The 26,206-nt window shown below is 40.0% G+C and overlaps 1 protein-coding gene across 2 annotated transcripts in view; it reads left to right on the top strand.

Annotated features, from left to right (window-relative positions):
- Positions 1 to 23,998, top strand: part of HOOK1 (hook microtubule tethering protein 1) — a 29,704-nt gene extending 5,706 nt beyond the window's left edge. Inside the window, exons 1-22 of one of the 2 annotated variants that reach the window (XM_084211892.1) lie at positions 101 to 242; positions 4,380 to 4,465; positions 6,025 to 6,097; positions 6,404 to 6,454; positions 7,425 to 7,557; positions 8,200 to 8,267; positions 9,473 to 9,535; positions 10,138 to 10,221; positions 12,796 to 12,962; positions 13,558 to 13,698; positions 14,695 to 14,896; positions 15,757 to 15,867; positions 16,133 to 16,220; positions 16,305 to 16,356; positions 16,778 to 16,918; positions 17,489 to 17,576; positions 17,900 to 17,934; positions 18,469 to 18,551; positions 18,966 to 19,066; positions 19,401 to 19,502; positions 20,174 to 20,242; positions 20,422 to 23,998. In XM_084211892.1, coding sequence (XP_084068018.1) covers positions 192 to 242; positions 4,380 to 4,465; positions 6,025 to 6,097; positions 6,404 to 6,454; positions 7,425 to 7,557; positions 8,200 to 8,267; positions 9,473 to 9,535; positions 10,138 to 10,221; positions 12,796 to 12,962; positions 13,558 to 13,698; positions 14,695 to 14,896; positions 15,757 to 15,867; positions 16,133 to 16,220; positions 16,305 to 16,356; positions 16,778 to 16,918; positions 17,489 to 17,576; positions 17,900 to 17,934; positions 18,469 to 18,551; positions 18,966 to 19,066; positions 19,401 to 19,502; positions 20,174 to 20,242; positions 20,422 to 20,580 — 2,148 coding nt within the window. In that variant the 5' untranslated portion in view covers positions 101 to 191 and the 3' untranslated portion in view covers positions 20,581 to 23,998. Of the gene's footprint in view, positions 1 to 100; positions 243 to 4,379; positions 4,466 to 6,024; positions 6,098 to 6,403; positions 6,455 to 7,424; positions 7,558 to 8,199; positions 8,268 to 9,472; positions 9,536 to 10,137; positions 10,222 to 12,795; positions 12,963 to 13,557; positions 13,699 to 14,694; positions 14,897 to 15,756; positions 15,868 to 16,132; positions 16,221 to 16,304; positions 16,357 to 16,777; positions 16,919 to 17,488; positions 17,577 to 17,899; positions 17,935 to 18,468; positions 18,552 to 18,965; positions 19,067 to 19,400; positions 19,503 to 20,173; positions 20,243 to 20,421 lie in introns of those variants that run through there. The other variant, XM_084211893.1, reaches the window with a different exon arrangement.
- The last annotated feature ends 2,208 nt before the right edge of the window (positions 23,999 to 26,206 follow it).

The raw sequence follows: 26,206 nt of genomic DNA, 5'->3' as shown, positions 1-26,206 counted from the left end.
ACCCCTTCTCCGCTGTGATTGGTCAGGCATGCTGTCACTCCAGGCCTCTGAGGGCAGGGGCGGGCGCTGAATGGTCGGCGCTGGCGGCGACCCCGCCCCTGCGGGGACGCGCGGGCGGAGCGGAGCGGCGGCCGGAGCCGCCGGAGCGGGGGCGGCCTGAGGGCGGGGGGGACGCGGCAGCCGCCGCCGCCATGGAGGCGAAGCCGGCGGACCCGCTGCTCTGCGACAGCCTCATCCTCTGGGTGAGTGGCGCGGGGGTTCTGCCGCCTCTGGGGACCCTCGAGGGCAGCGAGGAGGCGCCAGCGGCGGGGACTTTTCCCTCCAACCATCCCCCCGTCCCTCCGGCCACCCCTCCTTCCGTCCCCGCCCGCGGAGCAGGAGCTGCGGGTGGGTCGGGCACGGCCGCGGCAGCGGCTCTGCCTGGGACACGCTGCTCGCAGCCAGCGAAAGCTTCCCGCGGCACCCTCGAGGTGTGGATGTGGTGGTCGGAATATCCCGTGGGCCCAAGTGCGGCTCTCCAGCGGTGGCTTCAGTGTGGAAACTGCTCGGCAATTAACACTATTAATAAATAAATGCAATTAATTTGAATTGACAGGCGTAGAAACCTCAGAGTGTTTTATACCGGCTGGTTAGAGCGTTTATTAGTCAGGTACGCCACACCTGGGTGTGTGATGTTACCTGTGCCAGAGGCACCTGTTTGGAACTGCGCAATTATTTAGGTCGGAAAAGACTTTTAAGGTCACCGAGTACAAATATATTTGTTAAATTTATAAATTACTCTTGCTTCCTCTTTATCTTTCTCTGCAGGCTTCTTCTGTGACCTTGTCTGTAATTCTGGTTTGGCAGGTGCAGTAGTTTTGGTGACAGGGAGCTCTATGAAATAGAACTTCTGCATGAAATCTTGGCAGGGAAGGTCACAGTTACCTGTGTGAAGGGTTTCTCTAGAAATAGCAGGAGTTTTGCCTCTGTGAAGTGTAAATCATGGAGAGAAGGGAGTGTTTTAGAGGCATTGTAGAAATCCAGGAATGAAACTGGTAAAAGTAACAGGAACAGCCTGAGGAGGTGTTCTTGATTTCTGCATGGCACTACAGAAGTGTTGATGAGTTAAAGTCTGTAATAAATCACTGATAAACAATTTCTTCCTTACTTTTTCCTCCTTCCATTTTTGTCTTAGTGACACTATTCTCCCAAGGTTTTGTTGCTGTCTAGAATTTTGGTGGTCTTGTGTTGGATACCTTTTGTTATTTAATCTTTCCCTTTTTTTGGGCTCTTTAACTTTGTATTTTCCCTTCAGTAGTCATGTGAGAATAACTCCATCGTGATTCAATGGCAAAAAAAAAAAAAAAATCACTGCTTTTTTTTTTTTTCCCACAAAAATCCTGTCAGCAGTGCTGAATTCTTTTATTTTTCACAATTCCTGCTTTAAATATTTCTATCCTAATTGTCATTTTTTGTGTGCTCAGAGTGCAATAGCTGGAATTACATCATGAAACCTTAACTGGCCTTAGACTGGGCAATTGTCAGTGTAAAGGAAGACCCAACCCTGTGTTCAGGTTTTCTATACAGCACTCAGCAGTTGCATGTTTTTAGATTTAGCACCCTATTTCTCAGGCCTAGTTTGCAACTTAGAAACTGATTCTTAACACTTGAATGTGTTTGAAACATCACTTCACAATTTGAACTTCAGTGTGAATAATAGGGAGAAAAGTGATGTGAGGAGAAGGAGATGGAGTGCTCTGTGTTTGGAGAGAAAAGGGTTCTGTAACTCTTTGCTTCTAATGGTTTCTCAGTTTATTTACTCATTAATATAGCAAACAAATGTTTATGATTCTCTGTGTTTTGCTGCCAGACCTGGAATTTTCCTATTTTTATTTTACCAAATGCAATATTAGAAAACATGCCACGTCCAGAGAAGAAAGAGAAGATTCAAATAAAAATGTTACCTGTTGTTTCTGCAGCGCAGGTGTCATTGAATTTAAAGGTCTGAGGATTTTACAGGAAAAATGTAAAGCAGCTAAACTGAATTATAGCAGTAATGTTTAGGAGTATCCATGAAAAATTGACTTGGGTAATATCTGCTATGGTGGATTCATCTGAAACAATTTTCTAAGTTAGATATTTTTCCTCTGTGTAGAGGAAAAGTTGATTGGATGTTTTTCAGTGCTGTACTGCCTTACCCTCCAAACCAGGGACTGGATGTATGGCTGCACCTTAAATTGGAAGCATTTTCCACTATAAATGCACTGCTTGGCACTGGCACCACTGGTAATGTTCATTCTGTCCAGTGGCTGACTTAGTCTGTTCATATACTTGGTTGCAGCATGGGAATGTTTATTTTTATTTTAAAATCTCTTTGATTACTCTGTAAAACCTCTGTTCCTTTTGTGTATAATCTGGGTGTGGAATGGAGAAACTCAACCCCTCATTGTCAGGGGAAGCTGAGGGCACACCTTCCCAGGTGGATGGGCTGATTTCTGCTGGGCACTCTCTAAACTCATGTTTCATCTGCAAATGTTTGGTGATAGAGCTACAAAATTAACTTTTCAGCTGTATATTGGGAGCATTACAGCTCTGTGTCTGAGAGAAGAACTTCTGCTGTAGCAGCAAGTGGCAGAGCGCATTTGGGGTGGAATTCACAAAATGGTTTTCAGTGTGAGTAGCAGCATATCCTTGAAGCTATATTTAGTAAAACTGAAAAAAAAATGAGGGAAGAAAGAGCGCTGCTACAGTCCTGAAGTCTGTGGCTTCTTTTTCCAGCCTCCTCCCCCTGCCTGCCACTTATATTAGTTTTGCAAGAACAGTAAAAATCCATTTTGATGAAATGATTGGGCTGGCATGAGGTTTGGAGAACCCATAATTAATACTTCTACTCTCTTATTATTTTAGTTCCTTATGTGACTTTTAAATACATAGAGAAACCTAGACTGTCAGTTCTGCTTTTTACTTAATTTTAATTAGCTGTTTCTATTCTGGGAGATCATGCATAAAGCAGTGTTACATGTCAGGGTTTTCTGAGGCCTTGTTTATCTGCTCTAACAGGCTCAGGTGAAAGAGTTGTACCTGGGCATGGCAATTTCCTTGCTTTATGAGGGGCATATCCAGATCACAACATTGTGCCATTAAACTCTGGATTTGGGAAGCCCAGCCTGGAATGTAAACTTGCATGCCCGTGCTTGTGCTGAGGCTCCTGGAGAAGTAGAAGCCAGTGCTGTCAGGCATAGCGGCTTTGGGCTGTAGTGTTCCACTTAATCTTTTATGTAACCTACAAGGGATTACTGACTTCTTACTTCCTGTAAGACAGGATTTAAACCCACTTTTTAAATTAAAAAAAATCCCCTTGCTCTGCCTATTTTTCTCTTGGCTTGATTGGACTCTTCTTGAAGGAAGCAAACAAGGATTCAGAATTATGGTCACTCTTTATAAACACAGAGTGGACAAAAACTGCCTCAGATTCTCTCAGCTGAAAACTGCTTTTCCATCTTGTCCCAGTAGCTCCATTTCCTAAGCACAAGGTCATTCTTTACCAGGAGTTCTGAAGAAGCTTGTGTTGCATAAGATGTTTGGGAAAGCCCTCTTGCAGAGGGACAGGTAATTTAGGACATTGTAAGCGCAAAGAGTTTAAGAAGTCAGTTTCTGCAATGGACAGGGTTTATAAGGATTCATACTTGCTCCTATTTATTCTATCTTTTAGTAGTAGTAATAATAAACTTTTAGTTTTGTTTATTGTGGTAAAGAAGTCTCTTATTTTCCTGAGTAACTATGATGAACTGACTTGTGTATGGAAATAGCTCTCTCATCTAGAGTAATTAGTTCTGAGTTGATTGTCTTTGGAAGAATAAAATACTACAATTCTAAATATGCAGCTAATTCTGTCAAAATGTTATCTGTAAGCTTGGGGCTAGTTTGAAAAACATCCCACAGTATTTAAAACAGAGAAACATTTTAACATTGAGGTAATCCTGTCCTATTTCTGTTCTTGTAGTAAAAGACTGGATTTTTTTTTTTCCCTATCAACTTTCACACCTTATTCTGATGCTGTTTTTTGTTTAAGTAGTTACGTCCAGAACTGAGCACTGTAACATAATTCAAAGGCTGGATAAATATGACTTCAGTCTCCCAGGTTATCTTTCCATAATCTGCTTTACAAGAGAAGGCCTAGGATGAAAAAACAGAGTGTGGGTGTTCCTACCAACTTTTTAAGCTACCAGTCATAACAGTCACAAGTGTTGAGAAAATTGGGTTGGCTTCAAGTCTGTGTGGTTCAAAAAGGATTTTAAGAAAGACATCTTGCTAAATGCTTGTGCCTGAAATGGGAGAAGGAAGATGGCAGCTAATTTATTGTCTGCTGAACTAAACCCTAGTGTTTTTCCCTGTTTTAGCTACAGACATTCAATACAGCTGCACCCTGCCGGGATGCCCAGGACTTGACTAACGGGGTTGCCATGGCTCAGGTGCTTCACCAAATGTAAGTTGATTCTTCAGCTGGAAGAAGAGGGATTCAATTGCCTGAGGTTTTTGTGTGTAACAGACATAGTTGCTTTTAAAGTAGGCAGAAATTCAGAGTGAACAGTTTATAACAGAAGATCGGGTTATGCCTTTGTATTGCTTTTTTGGGGATGGTATCATAGTTGATAATGACGTGGTGGAAAAGATGATGAGAAGATGTACAAATACTGCAGTATTAAATTCATACTTGGGGATAATTGGGCAAGGATGACATTATCTTCTTCACTTTTCCCATCAGCACTATTTCCATGCTTCAGGCAATACGTTCCTTTTTGGAATGAGCAACTAAAGATTCCAAAGGCATGGCTTTGTGTTCTTTTCTTCCTGAGGTTGCTCAATTAATTTAGATTGAAGTTCTAGGTTTTAAATGACAAACTTACTATTCACGTGGAAGACAAGAACTGTGAAACTTCAATTGCAGTTAATAGTTAAGAATTATTTTACTTTTGATCAGCTGTTCTGTTGGTGAGATGAAGATTGGTAGTCTGAGTGATACACTAGTTTGGAAATTTGCATAGAGGGTTGTAATGCAAGTCTTGTTTTGAAATAATGTCATACTACAAGTCATCACTGCAATTTTGTTGTTATTGTTGGCCCAGGTAATTGAAGAGAATTCTGCATTACCACCTCAGATTCAAAGTATCATTTTGTAATTACTAAGAAATTACTTCAACACCATCACAATCTACCCCCCTACCCCAAAATAATGAGCTCAGAAACCCTCCTGTCTGTTTGTAAAGATTTTAAATGTATTTTTAAAGACAACGCTCACCCTTTTTCTGGACATGGCAAAAATTGATTGCTGAGAGTTGCTCCCCATGTATTTGGGGTATTAGGCAGCCACATGCTTTGGGCAAACTTCTTAATACCAAGTTGGTTCTTGTGCAAGTGGGGATAACAATTGTCCTTTATTAGGTGCTTGGAGACCAGTGAATAAACAGTGCACTGTCAGAGTTAAATATTGTTAAATATGCTGTGATTGTACTGCTTGGCAGCTGAGTGTGTGTAACACCTCCCTCAGCAGTTTATCTTTGTTTCTGCTGGCAAACTGAATCCCCTTCTGCCCAGGGGAACCAGAGACATACAAAATATACAAAATGCCAGTAGTTTAAAGGGTTTTCTGAATACATGCCTTTGACAAATTGGAGTCAATGTTAGTTAGTCCAACCTACAGGAATAGGTACCAAACATAATGTCAGCACTAGAAAAAAAAGATGTCTCTTTACCTCATTGTGGTTACTTTATGAGATATAAAAATTCAGCATGATGAAGGCCTCCACATCCTTGTGCTCCGTCCACAGCTGGCTCAGGCAAACAGAGAAATCCTTCCAGCCCTGGAATGTGCCTTAATGCAGCCAGCAGGATGGAAATCTCCTGTGATATAAGTTACCTTGCAGTCTCCAGGAACTCAGGCCTTGTTAGACACTGGAGTTCAGCATCAGATGATTTAAGCTGGGAATTTGCTGTCTTATTTATTTAATGCTCATTGATTAATAATTTCATTTCATTTCATTTCAGAGATGTTGCCTGGTTTGATGCATCTTGGCTCAGTCGCATCAAAGAAGATGTTGGTGACAACTGGAGAATAAAGGTATTTAAAACTGAAGATAATGAAGTTTGTGGGGTTGGATGTTGTGCCTGTCCTAAGATCTGGCAGTCCAAAACCTACAGAATTAAGCTCAAGCTTTTCAAGGATATTTTAAATGAGCTTGAATTGTCTGTTGATAGTTTAAGTGCCTTCCAGCATTGTTGGATGGGGATTTTCTGCTGTGATATTTCTCTTCCTATGTCCTCTGATTGAGTTGCCTTGTAGCCATTTTATTAGAAATTATTATTTGATTTAATAAGTAAAATCTTAAGTAAAATTATAACCTTGTCTTTCATGTACAACAACTAGTTCAGTAATTTGAAGAAGATACTGCAAGGAATTATGGACTACTATCATGAGGTATGGAAAATACAATTTACTGTTGTTGTTCTCATCATTAAACATGATGATTATTGCTCCCCTTGACTTAGCCAAGTAGAAAAAAGCTGTAATTTGTTTTGAGGACCTTTTAGGCAGCAGATGTATGATAATTATCTGTTAAGTGGGAGGTCTGAGTGAATATGAAATTAATTTGAGCAGGTGTGTTTTAGATAAGGCTCTTGGAGTATGAGCTGGGAACCATGTCTCTGCCCAGGTGAATGCTGAAAGGACTGAGCTTCAGAATCCTGTTGACTTTTGTGTCTGTGTTCATGTTTGCTCTTGTCTTGAGAAGTTTTAATCCTTTTGTACACAACAGAACAGAGTCAGCAACCCCAATGTAGGTTTTATGATATTCAGTTGGAAGCTGGGAGCCAAGGTAGAAATCCTGGACAGTATTAGTTTGTTCTGTCTCATGCAGGGATGAGTACAGCAGCCATAAAAGGCTGCTGTATTTTGAATTTAAAAAAAAATTGCTCAATTTTGTATTGATGTGATTACAGTTATGTAATGGGTATGGTTTAGAAAAACTTGCCAGATCTTGTTGTGGCTTCCTGGTCTTGCTGGGCTGAGCTGTGACACCAAGAGCCAGGCCCTGACATGCTGCCAGTTCTGAGGATCTCTGGCAGGCCCAGAAGCAGAACTTCTTTAAGGTTATGAGAAGCTCTTTGAAGGATTTGGAAGCAACTCCCATCTGGAAGTGTTATTAATTCCTTTTTTAATTATGTTGGTAAAATACATGAGTTCTCTAATATATGAGAACTGTCCCAATAACTTTTACTATTGTCACTTTTCTTGTAGAAGTGCTCAGTTAACTAAACACAATAACAGACTTCTGGGGCATTTTCTCTGGCTGCCTCATTGAGCCCAGATTTCCTACATGATACCAGATTTTCAGGTTGTACAGAAGTGGGAGTCTCCTTTTTCTCATAATATTAAATTTTTATTTCAGTTCCTGGGTCAGCAGATTGCAGAAGAGCTTATTCCAGACTTGACCCGGATATCTGAGAACTCGGATCCCACTGAACTGGGCAGGCTCCTGCAGCTTATTTTGGGTTGCGCAGTCAACTGTGAGAAGAAACAAGGTAGGCACTACCTTAACCTGCTTAGCAAACAGCTGACTGCCTCAGGTGGTAGTTAAGGTGGAAAAGATGTAGAAACTTCCCTTTCTTATCCCTCAACTTTATTAATTTGCTGAATGCCCGTTCAGAATCTGGAGTTGACTTAAAAGCAGAAATTCACTGGGAAGTGTCTGTGAATAAAACTCAAAACTTTGTTCAGAGTAGGTTTAAAAAGAGAGTCTGAAATGGGTATGGTTTATTCATATTGTTGAAATATGTAACCAGACCTATTCAAATGCAAATATAGCAAAATTCAATTAAGTCCTTAAATTAGAAACTGCTTCTCTGCCTGCAGAGGCTCAAGACTGAATTGGTTGTTGTCTCTCTCGTTACCAGAACTAATCCTCCATGCTCTGATGGCATCTCTCCTTAGGCAGAGTACAGATTTGTCCAGTTAAGAGTTTATAATCTTTTGTGCTTATCTGCCATATTACTGGAAAATAATGATGGTGGTTGATGGTACTCCTCTGTATAGACACCACTACTTGTTTTGAGGGAGCTTTATGGATAATAGATTTCTCTGGATCTTTCAGCAAACAGTTTATCATTTTACTCAAACCATTGAGATGACCATTGTCATGAGTCACTGCAAATCCTTTTTCACAGAACACATACAGAATATCATGACCCTTGAAGAGTCTGTTCAGCACGTTGTCATGACAGCCATTCAAGAGGTAGGTAACAGTTCATAGCCTGATGCTGTCAGCTGAGAAGTCCAAATACCTTTTTGTTGACCTTTGTGAATTTTTTCATCCAAGCAAAGGTTAGGGAGGAGTATAAGTACTTTCCTAAATTCTTGGGAGGTTTGGGGCCAAGAGACCTTAAACCCCAGCCAGAAGGTTTTGGTTTTAGACTCATGGTTCCCAAACATACAACAAATGCTTAAGATTTTCTTGTTCCACACAAGAAAAGTATACAGTTGCCAACCACTGATTATACGGAAGTTAGATTCTGAAATTGTCTCCAGTGCTGTAGTCTTGGTCCCAGAGTTAAGCTGATTGTGTTTGTGAGGTTGCATTGTTCTGACAGACCATTCCAGCCTCTGACTTAGAAGCTTGCAGCTGCATCTCTTCTATTTTTGTCATGGTGTGCTCCTCCTCCTGTCTTAATTTGTTCTTGGTTGGATCATCTTAGTGATCCAGCTCACAGCTTAGCTCTGCAGTCACTGGCTTTTGAGAGCTTCAGGAGTGTGAAGCAGAGTGTGGAGAGAGGCAAAAACTAAACACTGATTGTGAAGAGAAGGTGGTGTGTAATTGCACCCTCATCAAGGTAACAGCAAAGTTGGTAATAAGCTTTATAACTTAGATTTAAATTGTCTGTATAGTCTTTAAAGCTGTACTTGTCCTGTTGGTAGAAATAAACCCATAAAGCTTGTGTTTGTTGTCTTTTGACTAAGTAAACTTTCTAGAAGAAGGTCTAGAAATAATTCAGTAATTTCTGAGAGAGGATTAAAGCCCTTTAATTGTTGGTAAATACACACTGTACGTCTTTGTATCTGAGAAGTAATGTTCTCATTGTTTGTTTATTGGCAATTAATGGGACACAAAGAAATGTGAAAATTGTTAAATCAATGGAGTGAAATCTTGTCTTCTGGTTCATTCCAGTTTGACTGACTAGGAGGTGGCAATACCTTCAGCACATCACACATTCATCCAATACAATGTTACTTGATTAATTTGAGAGGAGGGAGGTAAAAAATCACCTTACTGTAGATCTGTTTAAATCTTTGACCAGCCATGAGATGAGGAGGAGCATTATTAAGCTGTTTTTGAAGGGATGCAACAACACAATGGAAAATACAGCTGGTACTCAGTAGACAGTGAACTTACAGATGTATAACCTCTAATTTAACCTTTTTTCCTGTGGCCTCTTTCTGTAGCTCATGAGCAAGGAGGTAACAATTGCTTCCCCATGTGATGCATCAAGTGAAGTGGAACAGCAGGTAATTGCCTGATCTGTGTTGCTATTATAGATCAAGCCTGAATTGTAAGTTGGTATCTGGCCATGCCTTAAATGAAGAAATGCTGGTTTTCAGTGCTAATTAACTGAAAATTTAAGTGTTATTCTGTAGCTTTAAAAACCTACAGTGACTGCATGGGGTGAAACTGGTCAGTGCAAACCTACATTGCAGGGAGGGGTAGGGGTGCACCATCAGCCTTGTCAGGTTCTTTTTAAAAAATAACCTACTTCAGGTTATTTTTAAGGGGTTGTGAAAATTCCTGATAATCTGAACACTACCAGGTGTTGCACATAAAATGAATTTTTCTTTAAAGGCATACGAGAATGGTAACAGCACGTTCCTGTGTTTTGTTATGCTTTTAGCCTAAGCTGTTGTGTTTCAATAATTTACTTTCTAAGTGTGATAATCAGGCAGGTGAAATGAGCAGAGATCCTGATCTAGCAGAGTATTTATAGGTTTTTGTGTCAATGTGTGCACCCAACAGCCAACTTAAACAATGGGTGTAAGCAATTGAGGCATTTTAGAAGTTGTAACTGAGTACTTTGAATATGGGCCGTAGTGATTGACTGCCTTATTTTTGAAAGCTTAAAAAAGCCTTGGAAGAGCTTCAGGAAGCACGAGCAGAAAAAGAGGAATTGGCACAAAGATGTCAAGAGCTGGATTTGCAGGTAAGAAACAGTCAGTTGTTTGTTTCTTTAATATGTAGTGGTGCTGCTATTAAGATGCAGAAATTTTTAAGGGCAAAGTGCATTTTGCATTGTTACCATTTTTGTGAGAATTTGTAGCTGCTTTTGGGGGAAAAGCAATTATTCTGTGCTCCAAAATGCAATTACTGGAAAGAGTTTTCTGATGGAAGTGTAAGCTGAGGTCCTGTGCCAGCTTATCTCAAAGGTTCTTTGTCTCAGGTTAATGTTTACCATTAGTAGCAGGTAGTGTTAAAAGAACCTTATCATGGTTTTAAAAATTGCCCTTTTCATTCTTGATCCTCTGGTCTTTTGTACTGTGTCCAAAAAATCCAGTTCATGTCATAAACAGTAATTAGATTTAATCATAGGAAAATCATGCTGTTTCAATAGGAGTTGATGAAGGACAAAAATTTGTAATTTATCTAAAACTTGCTAACTTTTTCTTATACACAATTGCAACATGGAGGAGATTTCAGGATAAAAATAATGAAAACTAATAGATCCTTGCTGACATTTTCAAACAGCACTAATAATAGGCCTATTTTTGTTTTTAATGGATATAGCAGTTAATCAAGTCACTCTTGAGAGAAAGGAAAGAGGACTTCATAACAATAAATAGAAATTTGCATTTCAATCAACACTTTAAAGAAAAAATCACTTATTAGCCCATCTCTTATGGCACTATAATCTGAGAATAGAAAGAGTTTTATCTGGGAAGGCAATTCATGTCAGATTTGGCTGTGCACAAAGAGAACATTGGGGTGGCATCTTCTTGTAGGAGCCAGAGGGCTGTACTGGCTGTGAGAGCCTCTGGAAATGAACACCCACAAAAGCAGAGGACAGTTTTACATTTCTTGCTGACAATGACAACTGTAAAAGCAGAATACTTGTGTCTAAAGCATCTCAGAGCTACTTGCCATGCCCAGGAAGCTACTGCTATAACTGAGTTGATATTTAATTTTCTTTTTTTCTTGAGGCAGTAGTAAGGCTTCCTAATAAAAGCAGAGATGTAAAAATGCTTGTGAGAAGAATCTGCAGAAGTCCCAGGTGTACTCCTGTTCTCCCTGGCTTTTCTTCCAGAATTCTCTATTAATTAATCAAAGGTGATACAGAGCCAGTTGCTCATAACATGGCATGGGACAGGTGAAAGGTGTTCAAGGGAAAGGTACTGAATATAAACAGATGAGTTAATGACAGCACAGCTCTGTGATACTGTGATGTGTCTTTAAAACCTCTCTTCATAATTTCTGTTGAGTGTGGCACCACTTCTGCTACATTGAAATAGTTAAACAAGAAGAGAAGGCTACCGGAAAGGAACTGAGAAAAACTTGCTCTGAGTTGTGTATCATAGTATGATCTTTAGGGTTTTTTTAAGTCTGACATGTGTGATGTTTCAGGATTGTTCTGAAAGTCTGAATGGTGTCCATGCTTAAGGAGTAGCTGACCCTTGAACAGGAGGCTGAGCAAGGCTCAGATGTGCTCCCTACTCACAGGTGTTTGTGTGCATAGAAATAGTAAATGACATCTGGTGCATAAAAAGGAGTGAACCTAGAAAGCCAGCACCTCATGAAGTGGCAGAATAATTACTCTTTGACTTTTACATGTTTGCCTGATAGATTTTTAAATTATGGTCACAAACAAATTGTTTCTTAATATTGCATACTGTAGATTATCTGTTTAATAATGTCATCATGATATGTTTTATTTTATTTTTTTTATTTGAAGCCATAATATTGACTTGACGCTTCTCATTTAAACTAATTCTTAATAAATTCACTTGTAAGGTCTCAGTCTTCCTTGATATTTTCCAAGAGTATAAGAAAGGTAGGTTTACTTTATAATTCAGGAAAACATAACCCAAAAAGCATATTGTCCCTGTTTCAATGCAGTTGACTAACACATGCTGCGTGCTCTTATGTTTGACAGGACATTAAAATTAACACAGCAGCTTTCACTAGACAAACTTTAAAGGTTCTATCCTCTTAATCCTTGTGGCTGTGAGGCTGGCTGCTGTCAGTGAAGTGCTGTAGCCCCTGTGCTTAGCTGTGACACCGGGTAGCCGTGTGTGTGCTGCCAGGGTTGCATGCTCCCCCGAGGCTGGCCAGGCTGTCCGTGCGTGTGCGCTTCGGCCGACCCCGCTTCCCGCAGCCATCCCCGCTGAGCACGGCAGCCTGGGCTGCTGGCCATGCCCTGCTGCTTCTGGTTGTCAACTACAGGCAAGATGGACACTTGTTGCAGCAGCACTCAGAGTTTTTTGTACGGCGTCCATGGTGTTTTTAATGGAAGTAGCAGTTTCTCTCCATATCACTTTGTCTGCCTTTTTACCATGGTTTCAGTTCCAGAAATTCGTCTTTTGATTTAGAGGGACTTCTCCTGTAGCGCTTCATAACTGTCATACACTAAAGCATCTGTATGCTCAAGTGTGCTCTGTAAACTACATTCTAAATCTTCTAAACGCTCAGCCTTCTTCATAAACTAATTTGGTGATGTATTGCTGTCTTGCTTCAGTTCTTTGGGACGGGTCTTACAGTGTTCATGCTGTTTTATCTATGCTAGGTGGCTGCCCTCCAGGATGAGAAAAACAGCTTGATGTCAGAAAATGAGATTATGAATAACAGACTAGAGCAATTAGACGACTCTCTTGATGATCCAAATACCATGGTTGCAAAAAAGTATTTTAGTGCACAGTCGCAGCTGGAAAAATTGCAAGAAGAAAATTTCAGGTATGAAATTATTTTCCCCCAAAATCTCTCACTTGTCTAATGCACTCTGAAAATTTCTGGCACTCTTTGGGGCTTTCCCATCTCCATTTCTTTTGCATTAAAAGCTGTCTAGTGCTGTATAAGCATATTTTAAAGGCAGTCCTTACATTTTAAAAGAAAAAGGATCTGTTACTTGTTGTAAAATCTATCAGTTTGTAATTGGAATTGCCCTCTAATACTTAAAAAAAGGGAAGAATGTGATGGAAGGCAAAAAAAAAAAAAGAGTGCTGACTTGTGTATCAACAAATCAAAAGCTAAACCCCCCAGGACCATGTCTCTCTATTGAACTGATTTCTTTAGTCTCTCTCTGTGATCCATATTGGGAAACGAAATCACTTTTCATGGGATTCCTTGATACTGATGTGATAAATTTGCAGTGTGCAATGCATTATGCTTTAACAGGTAGAAACAAAATATTCCATTTTTATTGTAACATTTCCCAGGTACTTAAATCAGTAGTTTTCCTTTTATCTTGTTTCTTTTTAGTAATTCTATTACTAAATGAAACTGCAATAGTGATGAGTTCCTAACAAAAGTACTGGTTTTGATCTGGTAGGCTTGAAGCTGCAAAAGATGATTATCGTGTCCATTGTGAAGATCTAGAAAAGCAATTGATTGAGCTGCAACATAGAAACAATGAACTGACCTCTCTGGCAGAAGAATCGAGAGCTTTGAAAGATGAAAATGACATTCTTAGGTATGTAGCAGAGAGAGCTTCATACACACATGTTAGGATTTAATGGCTAAATCCAAGGATTTGTATGTAACAAGATTTTTTTGAGGTGTTATTTCTGCAGGTGTTATTTTCTGTGAAGCAGAATTAATGATTACAGAACTTAAGCTTCTTCGTATGGGACAGAAAGTGGAAGTTCTCATGTAGAAAAGCATATATACAGCTAGAATTTTAACCTAACTTCTGGTGTCAGCATTCTAGGCCAGATTTAGGTTAGTGAGATTGTAAACAAAATGAAGATGAAACACACATGAGAATTCAATGTAACATTCCAGTTTGTGTAAACTGTATTAAATACCAGACCACCCAAGAAATATCCAAAATAAGTCATATTGAAAGCAGATCTGCTATTAATAAAATATGAATAAAACATGGAAAGAAAAGTGGTTTCAGGTGTTCAACTTAGTGGTTCTTAAATAACATCTGAAATAAATCCTAGCTGTAGATTTTTTCCATTATTTTCTTGTACCAGCTTCTGGCGAGATATGAATGCCGATAATAAACACAGATAATAAAATTAATTTTAAAAATATGGTCCCAATGTTTTCTTACCATGTAGATTTTTTTAATGATAAGCTGACAGTTCTCAGGTGTATCTGCCAGTGATCATTCTCACAGAGCAGTTATGTTCTAATTCTGAATAATCCCCCAGTGAGAACATACCAGCTACCAGTATTTTGAGGTGACTGTCTAGCACAGGATGTTGTGGTGCCCCAAAATTCCTCAGGGATATTTGACCCACTAACCCTTGCTCATATTTTTGGCTTGTGACTGTCAGTCTCACTTGAAGGCTGGCTGATTTCAGTTTTTACAAACAAGTTTGTGTTGATTATACATTTAAAACTAAAGAGGTGAAACATAACTGCTGCTAAGCATGTCACATCCCTCTTTGAAAACAGTGTGTATCAGCAGAGTTTGAGTTTTGTAACCTTTCCTTCTGGTTGCTGTTGATACCTCAAGGGCTACTGCAGACAAGGCAAGCAAGCTGGAGTCAACAGTGGAAGTGTATCGGAAGAAGCTGCAGGACCTGAATGATTTCCGCAGGCAGGTCAAGTCCCTGCAGGAGACCAACATGATGTACATGCACAACACTGTCAGTCTGGAGGATGAGCTCAGGAAAGCCAACGCAGCGCGAGCCCAGCTGGAAACCTACAAGAAACAGGTAATGCTGCACTTGTGTTTCAAAGGTTCCTTTTTCCCCAGGTAGCTGGGAACACCTTAACAACCCTGCATTGTCCTTCTGGAATTTCTGAGTTGTGAAAACTCCTTCATACCCAGCAGTTCCCTTGTGGGCTTTTCCCTTTTTGTTAAATTTGCAAGCTTAACTGTAGTTGCCCTCTCAACTGATGCGAGAGTCCATAGTCTGCAGGCTTTTCTTCTTTACTCTGGGCTGAGGTAATTTGTCTTCCTGGGAGAGGTTGTTCAGCTGTTACTGAGATAATTTTAATGGAATTATAGAATGGTTTGGCTTTGAAGGGGACCTAGACCTTGAAGATGATCTCATTCCTCTGCCATGGACAGGGACACCTTCCACTGTCCCAGATTGCTCCAAGCCCCATCCAACGTGAGCTTGAACACTTCCAGGGATGGGACACCCAAAATTTCCCTTTGAAATCTGTGCCAGGGTCTCACTGCCCTGACAGTAAAGAATTTTTTTTCTAATACCTGATCTAAACCTGTTCTCTTTCAATTGGAACCCATTCCCCATGTCCTGTTACTACATTCTTACATTCTCATATTCTTACCATTCTTCATGAAAATTAGAAGTTTTATTTTAATTTCAATAGGAATTAAGAAAGAGTTAAATTAAAAAAACACCAAACATACAAAAACCAAAACCAACCAACCAAAAATCAATATAACCCCCCAAAACACAGAGGCCCCCATCCCGTCTCACTTCCTTAAGCTTGAGGAGCCAACTGTTTTATTTTGGCTGAATTGGGCAGGAAGGACTGTGTTAATGTAGCTTTTTAAAGTAGCATCTTGCAGCATTCCTGTGCTAAATAGTGCTTTTATGAAAAGGTCCAGGAGCTTCATAACAAACTGTCTGAAGAATCCAAAAGAGCTGATAAGCTGGCATTTGAAATGAAGCGACTTGAAGAAAAACATGAAGCTTTAATGAAAGAAAAAGAGGTAAGTCTCTTTATGAGTTTATTTGAGCACCTAAATTTCTCTCAGATCCTCTGCTTGAGGAGAACCTTCCAGGAAGTAGTGCCACCATAATAATGAAGTTTAGTGTCCTGTGTGTGTCCACTCACATATAAAACAAAATATAGAATTATCAGTCATGAAGGTTGGGAAATATTGCCAAGATCATCAAGACCAGCCTAAAATGTGCATGTGTCATTATTACTTCTGATTAATGTTATTTGGTTCCATCTCAAATGTGTCCTGTTAGAGACTGATAGTGCAGTGTGATGCATTAAGAGAGACAAATGAGGAGCTCCGGTGTGCACAGATGCAGGAGGATCACCTGAGTCAAACAGGTACTGCTTTATTTTCAGAGACTCTTTTATTTGGATTAGAGATTTCTTTAAGTCTGGTACATTAAACCCCTCATGTGATTTCAGGTGAAAAAAGCCATGAGAATCTTGCTGCTGAAATTCTGCCAGTGGAATATAGGTGAGACCCAAAGGCTGAGGTTGTTTGGGATGTTCATAGATGGGGCATGATAATGTCTCTGTCAAAGTTCAGTATTTTCATCAATGGGACTCTTTATCCCACTCCTTGCTTTGCCACCATATAGGTGTTAATAATTATTTCCCCATACTAAAATTACTTTGCTTTTTTCTTTAAACCATATCAGATTGCTGTGTATAAATCTGGGCTTGGAATGACAATTTAAAACTCTGCTCATATAGTTTGAAGTTTTCAAATATTATAAGTTACCTTTTAATAACAAATTGCATTGTTACCCCAATTACATCATTAAGTACAACTTGCTTGCCTCACTTTAATGTTGGAGGAGTGAACAGAACTATTACTTCCTCCTCTTAGTCACCTTCTTAATTAACAGTGACTTTTTTTGTTGTTTTTGCTTTAGAGAAATGTTTATTCGGCTGCAGCATGAAAATAAGATGCTCCTGCTGAAACAGGAGGGATCAGAAAATGAACGGATTGCTGAGCTCCAGGAAGAGCTGGAGCAGAAGCACCGGACAGTGAACGAGCTGGAAACTGAGAAAAGGTGATGGAGGATGCTACATCTTACAATACAGCAAAAAGTGATCTCTGGAATTTTTAGGGTGACTTGTGCCTTGCATCTGTAATGTAGGAACCTTTTCTTTCACCATAAATGGAGGATTATGAAGCAAGGAAGAAGGAAAGTGGTTTAAATGTGGTAGATCTGTGTGTACCATATCCTGAAGGAAGTGTTGCTTACAGGACACTCTTCTTCAATCTGAATTATTCTTGGTAGACCAAGAATGGATGTGAATTCTATTTCTAGAACTTCAGACTGTTAGACCATGAATTTTCTATCAATGAATGCTAAAACATTTTACTAGAATAGGAAAATTTTTAATTGTTATGTTTTCTCAACACTTAAAATGACTATAGGTATTTCATTATAAAATGTTCAGTAAAGCTCCATGTGTTTGTCCCTGCAGAAGTTCCAGTCAAGCTAAAAGCATTTCAAATCAGCTTATTTGTGGCTTAAGTTGTTCTGGGTAGACCCTATGAAAAACTAATGAAACAGAAAAATCTGTCTGTGAACTATTTATTTAGATGGGCAGTAACCGTGTTTTCTTCCTAAAAGGCTCAATGAAGAGCGTATTGGAGGATTACAGCAGCAGATTGAAGATCTGCAAAAGACTTTACAGGAGCAGGGATCCAAGACTGAAGGAGTAAGTGAAACATTTTGCCAGTTTTGTTTAAAGTCCTCCAGTTTAGCATCAGGTTCTTTGTTTAGCATCTTATTTTTCAGTGTATCAGAGAAATACCTCCATATCAACTGCAATTCAGTTGAAAAGCTCCTTGTGGTTTCTTCTATGGAAGTATAACCCTTCTATTTTACTTTCAAAGTCCCTGGTTTTATCATTCAGTGGATTTATTTGCTTTGGTTTATTTAGTTGTGCTAAGTATTCTTGGCTGATATGTAAGAGCCCTTGAACTTTGCATGGTATGGAATACTGAAATACAATTGAATTTTAACTCTCTCCTTTCACAGTCCAGCAACCTGAAGCAGAAATTGGCAGCACATATGTAAGTAAGGCACATGCATGCACAATAGCTTATTTATACTAAATAGAGCACAGGAACTGCTTAAATTTTGGTAGGGATGTCTAAGCCCCTGATTTGAGAATTATGCATAGAGTGAAATATTGGTGTCATAGTTTTGTTTACTCTGACCATGATGGTCTTGTAGTCCCAGTACCACTTCTCTGTCTCTTCATTACCACCAGCATTTTTAACTGTTCTGATTCTACAAAAGACTGCTAAAACCATCACTCAAAGTGTATTCTACTCCTCTGAAATATTTCCAGTCCTTTCAGCAGATGTAGTTCTACCTAAGATAATGCTGGAGGGGCTTAATTGTTCATTTTCCTAGTTTTAACTAAAGGAGGATCAACTCAGAAGTCACAACTTTTATGATATTAATATTTCTATTCAAACCCTGAAGAATTGCTAAAGCTTAAAATACTTATTTAAATACTTCTGTTGTGAAGTTTAAGCTTCCAGCTGTTAAACCTGAAATTATCTGTGAGCTTAATCCTTAGCCCAACTTTTCATTTACAGGGAAAAGTTGAATGAGGTTCATGATGAGTTACAGAAGAAAGAGGCTGATCTTGCAGAGCTGCAGCCTGATGACAGTCAGAACCGTGAGTTGTTTTGTGGGGCGTTTTTTGGGTATTTTTTAATAAGACTGTGTTAAGTTTCTTCTGAAATTATTCCCATAACCACTGGATTATGGGATATTTGTCTGGATGAGGCTTTCTGCTGCAGCTTGGCTTTAAATCTGAACTGGCAGATATGGAAGGGTTTTGTGTGTGGTGTGGGGCAGGGACAGGATCCTGGGGGGATGAGGTTTGTTGAACACTGCTCTGCAAAATGGGATTTCAGGGTCAGGTGGGACAGCTGAAACAAAAAAAGAACTTAAACCTTCTAAACTTAAACTTTTAGCTTCTACATTATTGTCTATTTGAGGGATGGTGATACCAAGAGAACACAGAAGCCCTGAAAGTAGCGTGTCTGCTTTTATTTTGTGTGTCTTTGTTGATAATTTCTGTAAACAGCCCAGAAGATTGGAGAGCTGGAAGCAGCTTTACGAAAAAAAGATGAGGATATGAAGGCAATGGAAGAAAGATATAAAATGTACCTTGAAAAAGCAAGGAATGTGAGTGGCATGTTTCTGAGCATATGCATTCCTCCCTCATAAATTGTTAGACAGATTGAGTGTGTGTGTCCCCACCTCCCAATTAAAAGCAGTAGCTGCAAGTTGCATTTTTAGTCAGATTGTTCAACTGCAGTCAGTTAAGTCTGAGAGAATAAATAGGGTTTAGGCTGAGCATGAGGTGCAGTAAGGATTCCTTTGTACCCTTTGCTCTCTGTTGTAGTGTAACAGCCTGACCAGTGCCCAGCCTGTTCTTACATTCCTCCTTTGAGCAAATGAAATGCAGAGCTGTTGAGAATCAAACTGACTTGTAATGCTCTTGTTTTGCCTTGCCCAGGTGATAAAAACCTTAGACCCCAAGCTAAATCCAGCATCAGCAGAAATTATGTTGCTCAGAAAAGAGTTACTGGAAAAAGACAAAAGAATTGAAGCACTAGAGGTAAAAGTTTTGCATATATTTAAAAATAACTTCTAATATTATTGCTTTCTGATATTAGGCATTCAAGATGTTGTTTCCTAGTGACTCAGTAAAATCTGCCTGGCTGAAATTCTGAAAGGATTGTTGACAGTAGTCCAAACATCAGAAAAAACTGGGGAAATGCATTGAGTTTCACAGCACTGTTGATGGGACTGTTTGGAATAGTTGCCTGAGAATCATCCTCAGCATGATTCAGTAGGCTGAGAGGTCTGACTGTAAATGCTGTGGCCTCACATTTCTTTTATGTATGAGTACAAGGGAATTATATTATATAATAGCAATTAGCCAGTCACTGGAGGTGCATTCTTTTCAGGTGAAAAATGACTAAATTATTTATAGATTTTCTGATACACAGCAGACCTCTTGTGCATTTTCCCCCACAAGCCCTCAAAGTACATTTCCAAGTTCTATTTGTGTTTCTAACTGCAACTTGTGTAGTTTAGCCTCTTCTTAAAGCAGGCTGATATTTATCTCTCAGTTTGTTATGGAAGTATCTTTGTTTATACTTCTAGGCTTTGTAGTTATTTGATGTATTGAAGCATTTCTGCTGCCTGTATTTATTTCACTCAGTGGACTGCAGCAAGTTTATGCAGATAAAATTTATGGTTTAACTGAGATTTGTGTCCTTGCAGAATGAATACAAAATTGCCAAGCTACGTGACTATGAGGAAAAGCTGATTGTAACTGCATGGTACAACAAGGTGGGTCAAAAATTCACTTTTTGAAACATCTTTTGCTACACACGCCAGTTAAATCTTAATTAACCTAAGAAATACAGTGGAAAAAATTCTGTATGCGTACTAAGAAAGCATGAGCAGGATGAGTAATATTTTTTCCTTCTGTTTTTCCTGTTGTTGAAGTTGTTGTTTAACTCTTGCAGAGCCTGAGTCTGCAGAAGCTGGGCATGGAAGCCAGGCTGGTGGGCAGCAGTGGCAGCTGCGGGGCCGGGCCCGGCCGCTCCTTCCTGGCGCAGCAGCGTCACGTCACCAACACCAGGAGGAACCTCACTGTTAAAGTACCAGGTGCAACTTCTGATTAAACACGAGGACATGAAGAAGACTCACATGCTAAAGTGTCCTTAAATGTTTTATACCTTTCCACTTTACCTACTTGATGAAAGAGGAGGTTAGAGTGCTGGGCAGCTGCAAATTACATCAGAGCCTGTCAGGAAGGGGTTAAGGTGATCAGCCAGAAGGTAGCATGTAGTTTTCCAAGTAGATTTAATAACTGCAGCATGTACAAGCACAACTTAAAAGATTTCTATTTGCCTTCAGATTATATTGTAAATATGAAATTTGGCACTATATATTTAAAACTTTATTTAAGCGGGTTTGGGCTAGAAAGTTGACTTTTATAATGGTAAGATGTTATGCAAAGGTGTACTTCAGGAAACTGGCAGTATTGGGCATTTTTGCTGGGCTCTTTTGAAAACAGATCTAAAAGATTGGTAACATCTTTTTAAAAAATACTTTTTTAGAATAGTAAGTACAATTTTAAAAACAGCAAAGTGCTTGCATTTATAGAAGAAGAAAATAAAGGTGTGATACCAGTTGTTATGTAACAGAAGACAGGATTTGTTTTATGAGAAGCAGAATTTCTCAGTTTATTTAAAAAAAAAAAAAAAAAGCAAAGCTTAAGTTGGTGCATATATGCACTGAGGAAAACCTGTCTTTAAGATGTTGAATTCATTTAAGCCAAAAAAGCTTGTCTTTTCCTGGGTAAGAAAAAAGCTATTATACTAACTCAAAAGTCTGGGCTATATTTTAAAAGTCTGGCATATTGGTATACTGCATTTATCTGCAGAAAGGGAATTAGGTGGGAAGAAGCCCCATTTATTTCAACTTATTTATACAAGCCTGTGCATGGAAATTGCATTTCCTCTTTTTTTAAATATAGTTTCACTTGGCTATTCTGAACTAACTGTGCTGGGCAGAGGAGTGAGAGTTGGCTTTGGCAGTTACTGGCAGCAGAGGTTGTTTGTTGGCAGGGAGCAAAGTGCATAAACTGTAATAGTTTGATTGAAGATTAAATGGAGGTTGTTACCTGAAATCTGTGTGCAGGAAGTTGCTGTCTTTCACAAAACTTGTGACTTTATTTCCCAAATGTCTAACTCTTGTTTTTAATTGTAATTTTAGGAAACCTGTTAATGTCTGTTCTTTGCAAATGGTCTAGGAAAAGTTCATTATACCAATAGTTAAATGAAATAAAATTGCAGCTGCCCTTAAAAGGAAATTAATACGCTTAATTTAAGTATTTGAGGGTGCTGTACCACACCACCATCTAATATAAAATTCAGCTGCTTGTGAGAATAAAAGCACACCTGTCTTACCATTAAGGCCATCTCTGCATTGGGAGCAGGGTTCAGCTATACAGAATTTTAAGGTTTTGAATTGTGACATTTGGATAGTGTGTCATTTTGCCTGCCCCTCACTATCTATAACTTGTCCTTTGATTTCTTCCTTCCCCAACATCTTAAGTCTTTAACTGGGCATTGCATGCCATGCCAGAGAAAAGGCAAGCATTCATTTTTGCTACAACTTACTTAGGGTTGCTTCTTAGTTGTGGTGGTTGTTTTACAGTGCTGTATGTATGAATAGGCATTGAACAGATTTCCTCCTTCAGAAGGCATTGTTTAAAAGCCAGGCTTGTGCTCAGTGTGGCATGAGCCAGACACGTGGCTGTTGGAGAGTTGTCTGTGGTGGTGTTCTTCAGGACTATGCTTCTTTGGACTACCTCGTGGGTTTTGAGGTCTTTTATTGCTGCAGTGGTGTTAGTGGAGCTGGTGTTGTTAAGGTACAGTTGCATATTTAATTTGCCAGTGCTGTGGGTGGGAGGGAGGTGGTGGTGAGCAGTGATCAGGAGATTGAGGCTTAGCAAGATGCTTCCATTCCTAAAGTCTGGTATTTGGTGTGTTCTAGTGAAACGTGGAGCTGTTTCTGATGATGTTGAGTGGGTCTCTTAACCCTCGTTCTTTGCAGCATGGAAACTTTCATGGATGTCCTTCAAATACTCATGTAGTTGGTAGGCTTGATTTGTTGTACTTCTCCCAGTAGTGGAACTGTGTCAGTAGTCTGTCAGGTGCTGAATAGTGACAAACTTGGAGCAAATGTCTTTGACTTACACTTCTCAAAACTGCAGACCCTGGGACCAAAAATAGCTAAGAACCTCCTTATCATTTAATTGGAAGTTTGTCTTCTGACTAGTGATGGAAGAATTTAAGTCCTGATCTACAGGCAGGGATCAGCCTTTTTCAGGGCACAGTTGTCCCCAGTAATCATGTTGGGGTTACCAAAATGAATCTGGTTTTCAGGTATTGGATGAAATGTTGCTTATTTGGGGCTTTTCCAAACTGTTAAGAGTGAAGCCTGTGAATATCACTCAAGGGTTTCTTTGGGACTGAGAACCTGTTTAAAACAGCTTTTATACAAGTAGTTAAACCTGGGTTCTGTCCTGTGAACAAGGAACTGATGTGTGGGAATAAAACACTGGATTATAAGGCATGGTGTTGTATTTGCTTCAGCTCATCTGCCTGTGCAGGAAGGACCATTAGGTCAGGATCATTTTAATGTTTGCTTCACCCATGTCAAACCAAAAAGCTGCTGAAAACCCTGCTGTGTTACAGCTGAGCTGTGTCCAGCATGCAGCAGCAGAGCCCTGTCACTCCATGTCCTTTGGTGCACCATGGCTGAGGCAGGAGGAACAGAGAGGCCCCTTGGCTCTCCTGAAAGGTGAATTTGTACCAGCACAGTTCATATGAGGTGAATATATGAGGTGAAAATAAATTAGGTGAAAAAATATGAGGTGAAACCACTGAATCCTGCTGAAGTTAAATGGCATTATTAGGAATTTAGCCATTTTCCAGTAAAACGGGTAATGTAGATCCAAAGAAACAAAAAAATATGTTCTGATTGACATATCATTTGTTAATTATTTTTTATACAAGATTAATTACTATGGAGGAGAAGTGTTTTATAGCAATAATACAAAATATGGACTAGTAGGTTCTTTTACTCAAGATGGGTCAGGCAGCAGTTTTGAGAAGATTATTTTGCAACAACCTTAGTGGTTTAAGAAACGTTCACTGAAAATAAATTTTCACCTGATTTTTTTGTTCATTAAAAAAATATATATGGGTATTCTATTTTCTATGATATACACTTACTTGGAAATAAGTAATATAAGCAATACTGATGTTCTATTTAGGTAGCCATAAATAGTTTAGAAATTAGAAAATGAAAACAATTGTTTAGGAGTTGGTAGTGTCTAGTACAATAATTTTCTTACTTGTTTCTTTTTCCTCTTCCTCTAAGTTAAGGTTTTCAGTGTATCGGTGTCTACATCTTCTGTTTAAAACAAATGTAAACACTGTGTTGCATAGAACTCAAAAAATTGCACTAATTTTTAAACCTTTGGTTTTATTTTTTTCTTTGGAAAAAATCCTTTTATATTCACATAAAGATTTTTAAAATGAATTCTTTGGTGTCTTTATTCCAAGCCATGTATCTAATGGTCCCTAGCTGGTGTTTCTGGGCAATGCACAACCTAGTTCTATATGTTGGTACATTTACACCACCTCAAATACCCTGTTTCAGGACAGTTATTATAATGAGGGTATGGATGTGATGAATTGTGCTGCTCTCCTCTGCTGTTTCCAGTTCATCCCTCCCATGCAAAGCTGGTTCCCTCTGCTCAGCCCACAGACTGAGAGTTGGGCAAAGGGCCTTGTGAAATGAAAGATTCAACCCCTCTGCAGATGGGCTGTGGAGGGATCTCAGTAATTATTGCTGCTGAGGTAGGTGAGGGTCTCTGCCTGTTCTCAGCCCCACCTGAGAGGACACAGAGGACAGGTAGAGCTCTAAATCACTGTTCTTGCTTTTGGTGGGAAAAGAAAACTGTCTGCCCTGTCCACCTGCTCTGCAGGTGATTTATGTGCTCCATTCTTAGTCCCATTGCCAGCTCTCATTCCATGAGCACTACCCCCTGCCCAGAAGTGCTGTTGGTGAAGACTGGCAGCCTTCAGCCCTCTGGAGCGAAGATCTGAGGATGAGGAGCTGCGTTGATTGCCCAGCATGGAAGGGCCTGTCCCAGAGGGGTTAAAGCCATTATGGAAGAACTGGTTTTCCTGCTGAGGCTCAACATAAAAACAATTTCAGACACTGAAACCAAAACATGCAGGTGTGTGAGGGAAAAGGGAGGGGAAGAGGTGCTCAGCTGTGCAGGAAGCCTGAGCTGAGCTGCAGGATATGTTCAGTCCTGACACTGTTTGCACTTTCTGGCAGCTCCTGAAGAGCCAAGAACTGCAACAGGAGCTCTGTGTGTTCGGCTGAGGGGTGTCCCTGGAGAGGAATACAGGATTACAGCCCTGAGAGCAAAGGAAAGGAGGAGCTGAGGTCAGTCATGTGTGGGAGATAGTTTAGGTGGAGGGGGAAAAATATTCAAGAAGCCTGTGAAATGCATTCATCTTTTGGAATTTAACTAACTGAGCAGAGGCCTATGGAGGAAGCTTTTGGATAGAGCAGCAGCTTGGGAAAGGAAATGGGAATCTGAGCAAAGCACTGGGGTGAAAAAAGAACCACAAAACAGTCAGATGACACCTGTGAACTGGAATTGTTATTGGAGTAATGCTCACACAGCAGAAACCACTGTTCCCCAGTCAATTCCAGACATGCAGACCACTTGCAGTCTTCCCTTTCTTCTCTCAGAGAATGAAAAGAAAGGAGCTCAGGTCTAGAAAGTCAAATTACTTTCTTGTTTCTGCTGGAAAGAGGAGGTGTGGGAGCCCATGCCAGCAGCAGGTTGGAGGGCAGCTGGCATGAGGAGAGGAGGGGTGTAGGGCTGGGGCTGACCAGGTTCTCCCTAGGAGTGAGATAAGTCTGCATTTATTACATGGACTGGTTTGTGTCTCACCATGTGTCCTCATTTCTCCACCTTACTGGATCTGTGGAACAGCCTCAAGTACCAGGAGCAGTATCTCAGCCTAAACTGTTGTTTCCACTGGCACAGAAAATCAGAGGAGGTGGCAGAACCCCCACCCAGCCAGTGCTGAAGGAGCTGTGCCAGAAGCTGTGTTCACCTGGGAGAAATATACTTACTCTTAGAAGAGGTGAGCTGTACTCCAGGGAAAATTGAAAAGAGGAAAAGATTCCTCTCTGCTCATTTCCTCAGCAGGAGAGCAGGAGCTGGAGGTGTGTGTTCCTGGTGCTGTGCTGATTTCCTGATTTCCCATCCTGCTCCCAGGAGCTGCAGCTTCTGCCTGGAGGTCTCAACAGGCTCCTATGGGGTGCAGCTGTTTCCCAGTTCAGTGCATTTACTGGTGTTAACCATTGGTTGCCAATCATGGGACTGTTTCATTGTGTAGATGATGGTTCAAAATAGTAACTTGTTGCTGTTATTTCCCAAGGCACCCTTTTCCTCCTCAGATTTGAGTACAGCTGAACTGCAGTGTGTGTTGCTGGAGCTCACCCCACTGCCCTTGGACACACCAGCCACTCCATGATGTTGGGCAGGTAAACAGAGGATTTTGCATATTGTAATTCTAGCTGTGCTGCCAGGGTCATTTTTTCCATCACTTCTGTAGGAATTGCCTTTGCTTTTACAGTGCCAACCTCTTGCAGTGCAGGGACAGAGACACAGGGCATGGCCAAAGCCTACCACCCCTGCTGGAC

The sequence above is a fragment of the Fringilla coelebs genome (assembly GCF_963513975.1).
Source record: "Fringilla coelebs genome assembly, chromosome: 9".
Lineage (NCBI taxonomy): Eukaryota > Metazoa > Chordata > Aves > Passeriformes > Fringillidae > Fringilla > Fringilla coelebs.
The sequence above is the reverse complement of the archived record's forward strand: the minus strand, read 5'-3'. Positions and strand labels throughout refer to the sequence as shown.